General features: G+C 41.8%; 1 protein-coding gene across 2 annotated transcripts in view; it reads left to right on the top strand.

Moving 5' to 3' along the window:
* gsk3ba (glycogen synthase kinase 3 beta, genome duplicate a) overlaps positions 1 to 16,741 on the top strand; it is a 57,655-nt gene that overhangs the window by 20,276 nt on the left and 20,638 nt on the right. For both annotated transcript variants that reach the window (XM_053496241.1, XM_053496242.1), the window contains exons 2-3: positions 12,075 to 12,268; positions 14,544 to 14,627. In XM_053496241.1, coding sequence (XP_053352216.1) covers positions 12,075 to 12,268; positions 14,544 to 14,627 — 278 coding nt within the window. The remainder of the gene's footprint in view (positions 1 to 12,074; positions 12,269 to 14,543; positions 14,628 to 16,741) is intronic.

A 16,741-nucleotide genomic window follows, 5' to 3' on the forward strand; every position in this document is an offset into this window, starting at 1 on the left:
CATCCTCTGATTGACGGTTTCTGTCCCTCCTCCAGTTTCTGATTGGCTGGAATCAAGCGAGCACAGCTTTGCTGATATCAGGCGCGCGCTAACAATGGATTGCCGTGAATGAAAAAAAGAGACGAGAGATAAGAGGAGTGATGGAGTTGTATTACTGTACAGTGTTTTTAAGTTTCACCAATAAGGGTGACTGAGATAAATAATAAGTAAATAATAATAAGTAAATAAACAAAAACGGGAATGCAGCGTGATCTAAATGCTGGGAAATACATGCACGTGAATCTCTGAAATGCAGAAATGAGATTGTGTGTGTGCGTGTGTATAAATCGAGAGTGGTTTTTATTTATTTATTTATTTATTTTATTTAATATTTTTTATTGACTTTAACTTGTAATTCCTTGCATACAACCAGGGAAAAAAAAAACAGAAGAGCATCGCCTTAATTTGAAGTTTCTTCTCGTCATCTTGGAGATGTCGTCTTTTTTTTCTCATTTATGAAGCGACGGCACAACGAACCCGAGCGTCTCTACTTGTAAACGAGTTTATAGCAGTTTATTGGCTTCAGATCAGTTTTTATATACAGACACTGTATCCTAAAAACCGAATCACGATTGAAGTCTCAGCTGACTCGTTGCTGACACGACCCAGTATCGTGTCGCTCGTCAGTCGGATGGCAGGCGGTCGATACCAAAAAGACGATGAGAAAGACTTCCTGCTTCTTCCCGCTGATAAGAAGTAAAGATGACACCAGCGTTAGAGTTCCGGGTATGAAACGACACTTCTGTGCTTCAGCTGCTCCGGTAGATCAGCGAGCGTCTGGACGAAGCCTGTGTCTTTCCCGCGAAACGCTGGGGAAATAAAACTCTTTGTGTCTCTTTTCTGGAGAGTGATGCAAGGCAGGGCGCCTTTACTATTACACATGCAAGCACAGGACAAATCATAATGTTAACCACATCTGTAATAACGAGGCTGCTGGTGGTTGTGGTGGTGTTGTAGGTGGTGTTGTAGGTGGTGTTGTCTCTCAAACCTGAGGCGGAAGTTTTCAGTAAACTTAAATCAGTTTATTAAAAGTAAAGGGTGAAAGGATAAAGCATTTCTTTTTCCTTTTCTTAAAAAGAAAAACAAAAACAGAAATGAGTCGAGTCAGCAGCGTTAGGATCAGTTAGTGACATGTGCTGGTTTATTTTTCATTTTTTTTGTTTTTCTAAGAATCTCAGTGCAGTCATGGTGTTTACGGCGCTCTCTCTCTGCTCTCTCTCTCTGCACTCTGCGCTGGCTTTCATTAAAACTATCAAAGTCGACGAATAAACAGCTCCGTGTGCGCGAATCTCAATGAATACCAACTCTCTCTCACTCTCTCTCTTTCTCTCTCAACTCTCTCAACTCTCTCCATCTCTTTTTCTTTTTTCTTTTTATCTATTACTCCTTCTCTCTTTCTCTTGTTTTCCTCCTCTCTCTTTTCTCTCTCTCACATCATCTTTCTTCTTTTTTCTTTTCTTTCTCTTGTTCTTTTTCTCTTTCTTCGTTAACTCTATCGCATTCCTTCTAACTTTTTCTTTTTTTTCCTCTCTCAGCTTTCTCATGGTCACCTTCTTGCATTCTTCCTCTCTTGCATTCTTCCTCTCTCTCCCTCTCTCTCTCTCTTGTTCTTTACTTTCTCCTCTTTCTTTTTCTCTCTCTTTTTCTTGGTCTCATTCTCTCTCTTTCTTTTTTTCTCTTACAACTTTCTTTCTCTTTTCTCTCTCCTTCTCTTGTTCTACTTCTTCACTTCTCTCTCTCTCTCTCTCTTTTTCTCCTTGGAGGAAAGGATGAATTACCTAATCTAACCCTGCAGGCTGCCTTTTGCAGACACTGAAGCCCTAATTAGATTGTAGTTTACATCATTTTCAGATGTATTAATCAATAATTTATTCAACTTTAAATGAAAATAATTTGTTTGTACGTCTGATCACCTCTCACTCTCTCTCTCTCTCTCTTTCTCTCTTTGTCTTCCCTTCTTTCTTTATCGTATAGAGCTGTGTAGTGTGTGTGTGTGTGTGTGCGTGCGTCTCCCCCTTGCTTGTGTGTGTTAAGGGCCGGAGAAGTGCTGGCTCATCTGGTGAACAGGTGGAGCTTCAAAGGCCCAACTTAAACACACAAACACTCCTCACGGTCATGCGCTCACCAGCCGATTTATAGCAGCATATAGACACACACACACACACATACACACATACAGGCTGTGCGTGACTGCTCGTAGTTATTTTTAGGCCTTCCGGGATTAAAGAGTGTTTTTGAGGAGTGATGCAGTTCCACTGTCTCTGTACTCAGACTCACTCTGAGTGTGTGTGTCTCTCTCTCTCTAACACACTCATACACACACACACACACACACACACACTCTCCCAGTTCAGTGTGCTTTATTGGTGTGACAGTTTAAACCATGTTGCCAAAGAAAATTATACTAACGACCAGTTCAGCAAAACAATAAAGCAAATAAATTAGCGTTAGAGAATTCAATTACGAAAGGCTTTAATGACGCCGGTGTGAGTCGACGTCAGTTAACAGAATCAGGAAACAGGAAGACGCCGTATAGATTAGATTATATTCTGTACTGGTTAGAAGTCTTAGGCACCATATTATATGCTGTACCAATTTTGTTATATATGTTTATCATGTCTGCATAATTATGTACAAAATCATCTAGTATTTCCATATTTAATTTAAACGTTAATAAGTTAATAACATTAAAGGAGAATATATGCATGATACAGACCAGTTTACAGATGGAAACAAAAAACCTAATGTACGCTCCTGTTCAAAACCTAACAGTTGTGTTTTTTTTATATAAAACTGCACAAATCTGTGTTTAAACTCCTGATTTAAACGGTGAGTTTTCACATCAAATATTGACTGTTTATTTTATTACTCTTTATTGATCTTTATAGAAGTTTCTTTTATGCAGAAATGTTTTTAAAAGCATCTTTTGCTTATTCCATATTTTTGTATGTGCCCAAGACTTTTGCACAGAACTATAAGTAAAACAGTTGTTAGGTTTTACTGAGCATTCTGGAGAATATGAGTTTTTCTGGTAACTTTGTCACACTCGCTCCTTTCTATTTTTATGCAAATCCCATTAGGTTTTTTGTTTCCACCTGAAAACTGGTCTGCCTTGTACTATATATTTTTTCTTTGCAGCCATGCATATATTCTCCTGTAATGTTATTTATTATGCTGAAGTGCTGAATGAGTTTGTACATTATTATGCAGACATGATAAACATATATAACAAAATCAGTGTATCACTGTATATTAGATAATAGTACAAACATATTACAATAGATTAGTGTTAGATCAGATTAGACAAGATTAGTGTGATGTCGCTTTCTTCCTTCGTTTCTCTCTCTCTCTCTATCTTTATCTGCCTTTTCATCTCTCTTGCCGTTTCTCCCCCCGTCTCTTGCAGTGTCTGTCAGTCTTTTGCTTTGTGTCTCGTTTTTTGTCTTTCTCTAGTGTAAGCTCGCTTGCCGTGTCTCTTTCTCTCACTCTCTTTAATTCAATTCAATCGAATCAATTTTATTTGTGCTTTTTATACAAATCAGCTTTACACACAAAAAAAAAGGATGGATATCATTAATCAAAGGGACAAGCTGATCATTTTGATTTAAACATACAGTATGTCCTCACACATCTCCCTAATTTTACTTTTTCATTCCGTAAAGCTGCTTTGCGATATGGACCAGTGCTATATAAGTAACATTACATTGAATTGAATTGACTGAGGTAAAAATGTAAGAAAGGAAGTATAAATCATACGCTTGTCCTTGTTGAGGTACGAAGGCGTATCCAAAAGTCCAATCCAACAGAAAAGGTGTTTAAGGGCGTTTTTCGCATCAGGGCCTCAGGATCGTTTCCAAGAAAACTTTGACCCCAAAGTCTGGTCCGTTCTTATGAGTGTGAACACAATCGTTCCTCGCTCGGGAACCCGATAGAGAAAAGGTGGTCTCGAGAACGGTACAGCGTACTCAGGCACGGATCAAATCCGACATAGAAGCATATAGTTTCTGAGAACAGAAGTAGACCTCTGTTTAGACGGGACATCATCAGTGCCGTCGCTCTCCTCCGAAATCTAAGCGCTTGCGTCTTATCCTCTAACCTTCACAGCAAGTCGGAAGAGTCAGACTTCCTGAGACAATTCCAAGGAGAGTTTTTTTATTTACTTTTTAGTCAGAGATATCAATAATATTGGAACTTCTTGGCTTGTGTTTAATGGCAGCTCACAAGCTCAGTATGTGCACACTGCCACCTGCTGTTTTGGAGAGTGTAAATACGCAAGTGTACCTGAGAACGACAACGTGAATGCTGGGGGAGTGAGGAGAGGGGCACATTTGTTCCTGGACATGGTACAAATTAATCATGTCTATTTTTTTCCTGTCATTCTTAAAAAAAAAATTTCCATCAGTGACAAAAAATATGATCCGACCCCTGATTGCACTCTAACAGATACTACGTGGCGTACGGTGATGTTTATTACAAAAGAGCATGAAAGGTTCATAGTTCATTAAAAGTTCAAATATCAAAATATCAAAAGTTTTATTTAAAAAAATTGTTTAAAAGTTTGTTATTTAAAAAGTAATTTAAAAGTTAAAAGTCAGGCGAGAGATCAGAGCAGGTCTTTATAAACCTGAACCGTTCACAACAGCTCGTAAAGAGTACCAAGTACTGGTACCGGTACTGATGAGTCAAGGGACCGAGAACCGTTAAGTATTTCGATTAGGGTTTACAGTTCTTGTAAAAGATTTACTTCAGAGTTCTCTCTGATAAACCAAGGTCCAAATCCGCTCTAAAACCATACATCAAAATTCAAGTATTAGTCGTTGCTATAGTAACGATGACACGTCCAAGCCACATCTGTGGAGCGTTAGATTTTGCTCACACGTTAGGGTCAGACTCTGAGATGTACAAGGGTGGTGATTTTAGTGCTCGATTTTTAGTGCTCTCTCTCTCTCTCTCTCTCTCTCTCTCTCTCTCACACACACACACACCTGTCTCAGAGAGAGACGGAGAGAGATGTAGCTGGGTGATGTAATGCGTTGTGGCAGGACTGACAGGACAGAGCTTTATTGTGTAACGTAAGACACACAGAAACCTACAGACCACGCCCCTCTGAACGTGCGTCTCACGATCATACGTTTCTCTTTAACGCTCTTCCTCTTTATGTTCTTTTCCTTGTTATCATTCTTTATCTTACTCGCTGTCTCATTGTCTCTGTTCTCTCTTTCAGTCTCTCTTTCGCTCTTGTTGCTCTCACTCACTCTCTACCCTACCTCCATCATTCTCTTCCTTCCCTACCTCTCCTCTCTCTCTCTCTCTCTCTCTCTCTCACACACACACACACACGTCTTTCAGTTCGGCTCATCAGTGATTTATTGGAATGAATCGTTCTGAAGTAATGCAGAACGAATTGTGCAGTAAATAAAACACACACACACACACACACACACACACACACACACACCTGCATTAATCTATCTGCACATTATTTCAGTTCTGTTTTCTTCAGAGTGTGCGTGCTGAAGGCTGCAGTGTGTCCTTCTCCTTAAACGATTTTTGAGTTCTCGTCATCTTGTTTATTTATTTTTTTTCTCCTTTCTTTGATCTGTTTGTTTGGGGAAGTTGGTATTTCCGTGTGTGATGTTATTTTCCCACTTATTTTTTTTTTCTCTTTTTTTTTTCGTATATGCATTTTACTTTTGCTCTCTCTCTTTTTCTGTTTCTCTTGGTTGCCCTTCTCATTTTTCTTTTTCTCTTCGTTTCCACCACTATTTTTCTCTCTGTCTGGCCGTCCTTTTCCTTTTGTCTCCTGTGCTGATTCTCTCACTCACTCATATTTATTAGTATTTCTTTCTTTCTCTCTTTGGCTCAGTTTATTTTATATATATATATATAAACGCTGCATTAAGTATTTATTAATTAATAATAAGACTATAAATATAATAAAAAGACTGCATTACACACACACACACACACACACACACACACACACACACACACAGTGTTATGAAAGTAGTGACTGGAGGTGATGAATGTTTCTCATATGATGGAGTGGATGTAGAGGGAGCTGCTAGCCGAGCGCTTTCGTCATTGTTCCTGTAAAAACACAGCTTGGGTTCTGCTCTGCGCTCAGAGAGGAGACGGACGGTCGGGATGACGGCTGTGGGTTTTACAGAAATATTTCTGTCCAATCTGGTGGTATTTTGGACACATCAGTGTGATGGGTGTCTTTGTTTCTGCTCACCGGGTTCCCTCCCTCTCTCTCTCCCTCTCTCTTTCTCTCTCTCCCTCTCTCTCTCTTTCTTCATTTCCCCAGTAAGACATACACCTTGTTCCGCAAGTCAAGTCAAGTCTGCTGTGATTGTTACTTCAACCATATACTGTACAGTTAGTACACGGTGAAACAAAACAACGTTCCTCCAGGACCAAGGTGCTACATACAGCATCAATTAACAAAAACTAACTAGCTAACTAAGAAACCAATTTAGCTGCTAGCTGAGACAAGACAGATTGACATGACAACATACATTAACAATAAAACTAACTAGCTAATTTAGAGACCTAATTAGCTGGCTAGCTGGGACAAGACAGATTGACATTTTAAGTCCTAAGGTCAGGTGCCCTGTATGTGAGTTTATCAGTGATCCCGCTGCACTCGACCCACAGAAATGTGAAACGTGTCTCCGGCGTGAATCTGATCACCGTCTGTCCTCTGGTATTTAAATCAGATCCGACCTGTTTGATAACCAGGTTTCAGTGCTGCTGCTCCTCAGGCTTTAGTCTAAAGGAAAGGCTGCGTAAAAACCAACGTGGATCACACGTTTCACAGCTTGACCTGTAAAAAATTATGCCCTTTAACCTTGACTGTTTAGAAAACGATGGCAGGTGATCCTCAGAGGGGTTCCTCTAAGGGGTTTCTAAAAAAACCTGACTAGAAGCTTTTTTATTACATTTATTTTTAAACGTACGTTCGCTCACGTTGATATGCGCCTGCGCCATCGCATTGTGTGTGTGTGTGAAAGTGTCACATGCAACTAGCAGTGGCTTAATGTTGAACTGGCTGTGGTTCTTTTGATGTAGAGAGATGAAAGCATGTCTATGCCTTAGATAAAACCACACGGTTAACAATACAAAGCGACCCCCGAGCGTTTTACAATTTTGATCGCGATCAGCAGCGACTCGATTTCCTGCATTCAAACCAGGATTCACCTCGCCATCGGCTCCACCTGTCCATGACTCCATGGCCGAGGAGACTGTTCTTCACGCTGTCTGTGTGTGTTAGTGTCGATCTGACTCAAAAGTTCAGTCCCTCTGTCATTACTCGTCATTGCCTGTGTGGAGAGTAGTGAGTAGGGAGCAAGTGAGCAAGGCAAGAATGTGATAAGGGAGATACTGAGGGAAGAAGACAAGTGAAAGAGCCACACTAAGAGGGAGCAAGTATCGAAGTCGAAGGGATTGGGAGAAGGCAAACGAAGGAGGAGTACTAGGATGGAGCAAGAAGTGGAAAAGGGACTGGGGGAGACAAAATGAAAAGGAAAATGTGGGGCAAGTGAGAGAACATGCCGAGGGAAGGGGACCGAGAAGGTCAAAGCAAGAAATGGGGACTGAGACGGAGAATGTGAAAAGGAGCAAATGTAGCAAGCTTAGCAATTTCATGTAGCAGGCTAGCGGTTTCTGTACAACTTTTACATGAATTGAAAAGGATGGAATAGGAACTAATGAGTGAAATGGACCTGATGGAAGGAAAATGATGGAACTGTCGGATGAACATGGAGTTCCTTCTTGGACTGGGAAGGTGAAAGCAAAGAAACTAGAATAAGAACAATTAAGAAAGAAGGAGGAAAGAACTTAAAGAGAAAAATCTATTAAGAAAAAGGACAAGAGCAAGCAGGGGACAAGGACTGAGAGCGATGAAGGTGTCTCAGCTGCGCTCGAGGTCCCGGGTCACTCCACAGGTCACTCCAGTCGAACGTCTGTCCTGAACATGTGGACAACACAGTCATGTGTCTCTCTTATGTTACCACATGTTTATTCTTATCTGTTTACCTCTTTATCTTTCTTCCTAGGATTTCTGTCTCACTCTCTCTCTTTCTCTCTCTCTTTCTCTCTCATTACTGAGAAAGGCTTCCACAGAACACGTCCCTTAGGAGATAGACAAGACTTTACGTCAGTGGAAAAAGACTTGCCCTGCAGCTACTGACGATGTGGAAATCGTGTACACACACACACACACACACACACACACACGCACACACACAGAACACACTGCCCTGTACTATGGGTCTGTGTTTATTCCTGTTCTTGTTGATCAGATGATGTCAGTGCTCGTGAGCAGCTCGTGTGAGAGCAGGGCTTCCGCGATGTCTCCGCTCAGTACCGAGATAGATCCGCCCCGCCGCTCGCCTAGAGCGCCACGGTTTAGGTTTGTTTTGCCCACAGCACTCACTCTTGCACTCGTCCAGCGAGAAGTTGCACTCCAGTACGTCTCGAGTTACACCAGTTGTTCTTGTGTCTCATGTGCCATGTACAAAGTGATCTAGATCACAAATGACCCCCCCCCCCCTTTCTTTTGTCCTGGTTTAACGATCTGCTGCTTGTGCCGAGTGACTCCGTGACGCTCCACCAACCAGTCCGACAGCATGCTGCAAAACTTAAGATCGTCCTTTTTGTTTCCAGAATGTCTTTGTCTCGCACGCTGCAGGCTACATGTGTACCTTTATTCATACTCGAGTGTAGACATGTGTATCTGCTTGCGTGCGCGCGCGTGTGTGTGTGTGGATTGGTTGGTGTTGGTAAGTGGGCCAGAGCATCTCTGAGAAGGCTTTGTTGCCATGGAAACGGATGTGGGAAGGGCTGGTGGGTAGCCAGTGCAGCTGTGGCTGGTTGGCCAGGTTTCAGGATTTAGGGAGGAAAAAGAAGGAAGTGTGTGTGTGTGTGTGTGTGTGTTTGGGGGTTATTCAGGGCTGTGCGCTGGAGCGTCTCTTTTTGAGCAGGTTGCAGCTTCGTCTCCTTACGTGGAGACACACATAGGCAAAGCAATAGCACAGATTCATAAGATGACATGTTTTTATTGTTGTTCTTGGTTGTATCTATGACCAAATAATAATATTTATTATAATAATATTTTCAGTTCTGTGTTTTTTCGACGTCATTTCTATAATCCAGTAGCAGTTCAGTTTACATGATTTAACAGTAATGATGACTTTGGTTCTACATGATGTGTCAGAAAACCCAAATATGGGTAAGTCACAAATGTCTGAAGCCTCCCGCTAACACACACACCGACTTGACATTTACAGTTACAGTTATGACATTTGGCAGACGACCCTCATCCAGAGCGACTTAAATTATTATTTTTATTACACATCTGAGAAGTTCCATAACTTATTTTTCATTGTGTTAAGCTGCTTTGCAACAATGACAATTGTTATATACAAATAAAATTAAAAGAGTTGAGGGTTAAAGGCCTTGCTCAAGGGCCCAACACTGGTAACTTAGGGGTGTTGGGGTTTGAACCTGTGACCTACCTAACCTGGGACCTTCAGAACATGGAATCTTTAAACCTGGGCTTTTCCGAACCTGGGACATTTAAACTTTGGACCTTGCGAACCTGGGACCTTTAAACCTGGGACCTTCTAAGCCTGGGACCTTCCGAACCTGGGATCTGACGAACCTGGGTCCTGGGAGAGTTTTAAAAAAGGGTTGGCAAATATCCTTGAGCAGCCGTTAGTATACATGGACGGCCCACCCAAGTATACTCTATGTGTGGGAAGCACTTGGGGATCAGATACAAGAGTTTTAAGAATTTCATCAACTTATGAATCCTAAATGTGAAGTTCCAAAATTTTGAAATGTTAATAGTTCTGGATTGGAATGCAGTACTCTAAGGACGTTTTCACATTAGTGCTCCGGGATAATTTCTGAGTAGACATGTTGACCCTAAAGTCTGGTTCATTCTGATCAGTGAGAACACAATCGTTCCAGGCTCAGGAACAGAGAACGGCATAATCAGGCATTGATCAAATCAGATTGACATTATCAGGACCATATTACTCTCATCTCACAGCTCACGTTTTCTTCAACGCAGATGTCGGAGGATTCAGAATTCAGTCTGATCTAGCAGCAATTAGTGGCTTTATTACCATAAAAATATCTGATCTATGATCTAAATGCCGGCTGCGCTGCAGTGTCTGGGTCGGAGCAGGGCCCTGGCCTCGAGTTAACCTTTAACAGAATTAAGCAGGACTTTGAACTGAGATTTGGAACCCAAAGCCAATAATCCTTTTCAGCACAGCCAGCTACTTAATACGTGCCCGCACACACACACACACACACACACACCAACAGAGCGCTCTTTATGGATCTTTTATGTGGACTTGGTGAATGACTAACACAGGACAATGATAATCTCTGCGTGCGTGCTTTATACCGTGAGGTTTTTATAATACAATAATCTGTTATCTGGATTTACATACGTGGCTCCAGATGGCAGCTGAAACGCTCGCCAATACGCTTTGTGTTTTTATTTCGTGACCGATTTTATCCAGACAGTCACCAGTGGCGGCCGCCTACACACAAAAAATTATCCTGTTATAGACATTCTCCTTTATAACAGGACAGGAGCGCTTGTGTTGGTACGGAAGGGCCGCGTTTCATAGCAGTCAGAGTGTTTAGGCGCCACACGGTTACAAACATTTCAGCTCAGTGGTGTTGGACCACTGGTTGGAAGGTTCGCAGGTTCAAACTCCTGCATCACCAAGTCGCCACTCAACTGCTTAGAGGTATAATGTCGCTCTGGATAAAGGCGTCTGCCAAAAGTTGTAAATGTAAATCATGCGCGCTTTCGCATGCACACCTTTACCTTATACTACTGTGCTATTGTTTATTTATAATTTTTTCGCACAGCCCTGGTACCATTTTTGCATTTTAAATCTATTTCTTGGCAATACTGGGTCAAAGCATCAATTTCGGAGTTCAAGCAGCGTGGAAAGTCCCCCAACCTTACTCGGTTTAACCAGTTAAAGAAATGTACTAAATTACGTTGAAAAACCTCTAAAGCACTTTATGTGCTGGTGATATTTATTTCCAAAGGTTTAGACTTACTCCAGTGCTGCTTTAACCTCAGCGTGGCTGATCCAGTGAGTCAGAGCCTCAGGCCTCTAAAATAAATATAGTTTGTCTTCTGCAGTTGGTTTCTTGGGAGGCTTTCATGGAGCTCAACAGCAGCATGGAGTGATGGCTCAGTCAAGCAGAAAGCATTAAAGTGTCGTTTTAGATTTCAGGGTTAAACCTTACCTAGAAGGCTTTGCTTTATACATATAGTCCCCGACTTACGAGCATTCAAGTTCCGCATTTCTTTAGATATGAACGGACTGCGGAAGAAATGTGTCGACCTCACCCGTTTCAATGTACCAGTCCGGGAGCACAATGATAGAAAATGGCTGTCCTGTAAATCTGTCCCGATGGTGAATCATCCTCAACGAGACAGAGTTCACAGTCCAATACAGTGGAAAACAGCTGCGTCTGATCAAACGCATAGTAAACACCATGTAGCGTTGTTCTCCTTCCGACAACTTTTCAGGCTGACAAAGTCAGATGACCCTGATTTATCCCCGAGATTCCCCTCATGATTTAGAGGTGTAGTTTTGTAAAAGTATAATGCAGAACTAAAACACCAAACCTGTGTGTTGTTTTTCATTTTTCATTTTATGGTTTACGTTGTATATAGAGGATGTATAACACCCCTAGCTCACCTATGCAGTTTAACTTGTGGTGAGACACCGGTGTTGGGCATCACAAGTGACCGCCAAGTTTCGCAAGGTGCGGTTTAAGACTTGGTTTACGATAGGGGTTTAAGACTCACTTTCAGACTTACAAACAAATCCGACTTACTCCCTGAACTCGTTCATAAAACGGGGAGTTTACTGTAACGACTTTTCTGGGAGTTTAACCGCTAGACAAACTTTTACTGTAACTGACTATGTGTGTGTGTGTGTGTGTGTTGAGACTTGACTCTTTTTCTCTCCTCTTGCCATGTCTAGGAGATAAGGATGGCAGCAAGGTGACGTCAGTGATGGCGACTCCAGGGCAGGGCTCAGATCGGGCCCAGGAGGTCAGCTACACAGACACGAAGGTGATCGGGAACGGCTCTTTCGGCGTCGTCTACCAGGCCAAGCTGTGCGAGTCCGGAGAAATGGTGGCCATTAAAAAGGTTCTGCAGGACAAGAGGTTTAAGGTGAGAGAGGATTGAGACGTTGAGAGTTTGGCTTCATGAGAGATTAACACCATGCCATTTGTAATGGAACATAAGTGTAAGTTGAGTCAAAGATGTGCGTGAGTGTGTGTATGTAATGTCTTTTTATAGTTGATGAGGCGACCTTGGTGACATCAGACTGCTTAACTTGATCCACTGTGGCTTAAGAGTGTGTGTGTGCGTGTGTGCGTGTCTGAGAGAGAGATCAGAGCTCATTGCATGCAGCACGCTCGTCACGTAAAACTTACCAGCCAGTCATTATGTTAAGCACCGTCACCATGGTAACATGTACTGTCAGGTCGTGTCACGATCGATTTATCGGCTCTAACGAGAAATTATTTCTCGCGTCTACAGAGGCGTCGAGCCGCACTTACCACTTAAGAGCAAAGACGTTAGCTCTTTCAGGTTAGCAGGTTCATTCCAGACATTATTATATCAAATCGCTCCTGCCAGTAAGGAAGCACGTCTGACCCGAAGAAAATAAATGATGAGGGAAAAACCCTGCAGGGATGATTGAGTATCGTGCTGAGTCATCCCAGAGCCAGCGATGGACGTTTGATTATTTACCTTGGCACGTGGCCGGGTGGCGTACAGTAGCGTGGAGGATGAAGGCTCGAGGAAGAGTAATGTTTCATTTCTCTGCAGTGCTGCTCCTGCACCCTGAGCTGTTCCTTCATTACGCCCTAAACAGCTTCCATATAGATAGGCTTCTCGGGAAAATGGTGCATATGGGTGCTTATAGTGGCACTATGTGTGTGTGTGTGTGTGTGTGTGTGAGAGAGGGAGAGATGCAGAGTGGCCTGGCATGCTGCCTGCCTGACAGACGAAACCACAAAGGTAGCTGAAGTCATCAAAATGTGCAAGAGTGCAAGAGCGAGAGCGAGCGAGAGAGCGGCGTGGAGTAGAGTGTGAGCATCATGGAGGTGTTCTCGGAACTTCCTGCAAAGTTTGAGCGGAATAAACGAAAACTAGATACCTGCGGATCACCCGGATCAAGTTACCCGCGGATCACATTGCCAGTTTGAGAACTAACTGGGCATGGTCTAATATTCGAATTAGCACATTTTAATCACATGATCCACCGTGTAACTGCGATAATTTCACAGTATTATGACTGGGTCATGCTCAGCGCTGGTTAGCTGGTGAAGTTCGGCGTCGGCTAGAAAACGGCGAAGTTACGTTACGATGTTCGGCATCGGCTAATACGTTACGAGGTTTGACGTCAGCTAGGACGTTACAAGGTTTGGCGTTGGCTAGAAAGTGGCGAGATTCGGCTTTGGCTAGGACGTTACAATGTTCTGTGTCGATGTTCTGATGGACTAATGATGCCGCTACTCACAGATGGTTTTACTCAGTACAGTACACTCATCGTCGAGGGTACTAAGCATGCGGTAAAACAAATCGCAGCATCTGCGTGAAAGTTTGCATTCGCATCCTGAACCACTGAACCGCTCACGGTGCATGAGAGATTACCATGGCAACGTGCAGAGTTACCAGCGAGATGTGGGGATGAAATGCAAATTTCCCCAATTTCTTTTGACAGCGGAATTTTTTTAAACAGATTTAAGATGCAGCATTACGGCTTGATGTTTATGTGTGTGTGTGTGTGTGTGTGTGTGTGTCTAAGTGCCTGAAGCCAGCTTTTCAACACACCTAGAATGTCTGGAATATTCTAAAGCTTTAAAACTACAAAGTGTGTGTGTGTGTGTGTGTGTGTTTAAACTGCTTTTTAATTAAATAAATGTGTCTGTGACTGATCCGAGCATCCCACGCTACGCAGCTGCGGCAGGACCGCCGAGGAACGTGTGATATTTCTGGTTTTGGACGATTGCAGACGGGTTTATTTTCATACGCCGCCTCTACATTTCCCTCACTTCCCTTATCTTGCTCCTTTCTCTCTCGCGCCATCACCGTCTGGGTGCTTTGCCAATTACAGCCTCTGTTACAGGCAGCATGGTTCAGAGAGATTTGTGTCTGCATATGTATGTGTGTGTGTGTGTGTGTGAGTGCGAAAGCTGCAAGGGCCTTCGCCGGAGGCTCAGCCCTGCGTGCCGTTTCTATTTTCATTTACTTCTCCTCATATTCAGGTCGAGTCGCAGACACGACGCTTCACAGCAACTCTGTTTTTAGACCGAAAGATTCATCACAGCACTGCTCATAATCTGTGCATTCTGACTGTGTGATGAGTTGATGTCCTTAGTGCTCATGATGCTGTGTATGTTTTTCTTTTTCTCCTTTACTTTTTTCTGCGCTACAGAACCGCGAGCTACAGATCATGAGGAAGCTGGACCACTGCAACATCGTCCGTCTCCGGTACTTCTTCTACTCCAGCGGGGACAAGGTGATCAATTCAGTTACATATTTCGATTTTTATTGTTTTGTTTTTTTAATTTATGTGGGGGAAGAAGTACTAGATAAGTTTTCTTACAAGTGTTACAAAATCTAAAGGGCCCTGGTGATTACCTGTCCCTACTGTCCACACACACACACATGCTCGAACGTAACTTTGGCATCGCAAAGTCTTTGCACAAAGCACGGTCCCAGCTCTTTCATCACAAGTTAAGCCAAGTCAAGTTATCTCGATTCATCATTTTTAGCCCTAAGGCCAAAAGGCCTCCTCCTGGATGAAAGATGATCTGCACATAATGCTGGTTTATCAGCTGCACTGATTTGATCTGTTTTCTGTGCGGGAGCATCATCAGATCACACACTGTAACTGTGAGAGTTCAAGATCCAATCTGAAAAGCAGATTTTGCTGATTCAATGCTGGAACCTTAAACTCTTGGCGTCTTCGGTTGCCGTGACGTCGCTGTGCTGTAAGGTTCGGCTTTAGATGATGAAATGTCTCTCGTCTGCAAGTTTGAATTAATAGAACTGGAGATATAAGTGTGACACAGCCGAAGAGGAGTCTGTTCGTCTGTCTTTTCATCTGTCCTTCCTTTCTTCCTTCATTTTTTCTTTTCATTCAATCCTTCTCTCCTTTTAACTTTTCATAAACTTGATTTGATTTTTCCCTTTTTTCCTAACTTACTTGTTTACTTGCTTTGTTTCTTCCTGCCTTCTTTTAATTTCATCTATCATTCATTTATTTGTCTGTTTTTCTTTTTCTTTAGTTCTTTCTCCTCTATTTTTCCTTCTTTAAATTTTATATATCCATTCTTTCTTTCTTTCTTTCTTTCTTTCTTATTCCACCTTTCTTTTTTCATTTAATGTATTTTTTCTACAAAAATCCAGTAATCATTATTCAGTGCATTACAGAATTATTTACATATTTCTTTACTTTTTTATCTATTTTTTAACTTTCACCTTTTTTAATCTTTTTTCTTTTCCCCTTCCTAATTTACTTCTTTACTTGTTCCTTCCTTTCTTTCCTTTCTTCCATCTTTTCTTCTATTCTTCATTCTTTTAGTTCTATCCATCCATTTCATCTTTCTTTCATTCCCTCCCAACTTTTTTATTGACTTGTTTTTGTTACTCTCTTTCTTCCTTCCTTGTTGTCATTTGATTTTTTTTCTTCCCTTTGTTCACACTCTCTTGCCGTCCTTCCTGACTAACTTATTAACTTGTTTACTTACTTACTTTGTTCTTTATCTTCTTTCCTCTTTAACTTCTTTATTAATTGTTTTTCCTTCCTTCCTAATTTACACTACCACTCAAAATCACTTGTGGGATCACTTAGAACTTCTATTAGTTTCCAAAGAAACACACATGAAATTAGTCTGAATATAAAATATAGCAAAAGAACAAGACATGCTGACATTGTCAGAGTTAGAAATAATGATTTTGATGGAAATGAACGTGTTTATCAAACTTTGCCTTGAACAAAAAAAAAAAAGAAAGAAAAAACACCTTTTGCAGAAATTACAGCCTGGCAGACATCCTAGCTGTCGATTGATAAAGATCTGATGAAATTTCACCCCGTGCTTCCTTAAGCATCTCCCTCCCACAGGATGGATCGACTTGATAAAGTCTTCCTCCGTACCATACGCTCAGGCTGCTGCCACAACGGCTCAGGAGGGTTCAGATGCAGAGTCTGTGCTGTTCGCTCCAATACAGTCAGAATTCTGGCTGACTTTGATTATTTGTGAAATGGATGAAATTGTTTGTGAATTGCATGAAAATGTGTTTTTCTTTGGAAAGCAAAGAAATTTGCAATTGATCTCAAACTTTTAATCAGTTGTATATTTGTTCACTTACTTTGTTCCTTCCTTCTTTTCATCTGTTTTTCTTCCTTTCTTTTCATCGTTCTTTTTCTTTTCTCCTAATGTATTTTTCCCTCCTTCGTTCTTTCCTTCCTTTATAGCCGACTTGTTTACTTTTTCTTTCTTCCTTTTTCCTTTTACCTCCACCCTAACATCCGTCTTTTCATGCCGTTCGTCCACCTCACGTCTTTCCTTACTTGTAAAAACATATTTAAATCATTTCCCCACTAGGTAGTGAATTGGGATTTTTAGA

The sequence above is a fragment of the Clarias gariepinus genome, chromosome 5, assembly GCF_024256425.1.
Source record: "Clarias gariepinus isolate MV-2021 ecotype Netherlands chromosome 5, CGAR_prim_01v2, whole genome shotgun sequence".
In the NCBI taxonomy this organism is placed as follows: Eukaryota; Metazoa; Chordata; class Actinopteri; order Siluriformes; family Clariidae; genus Clarias; species Clarias gariepinus.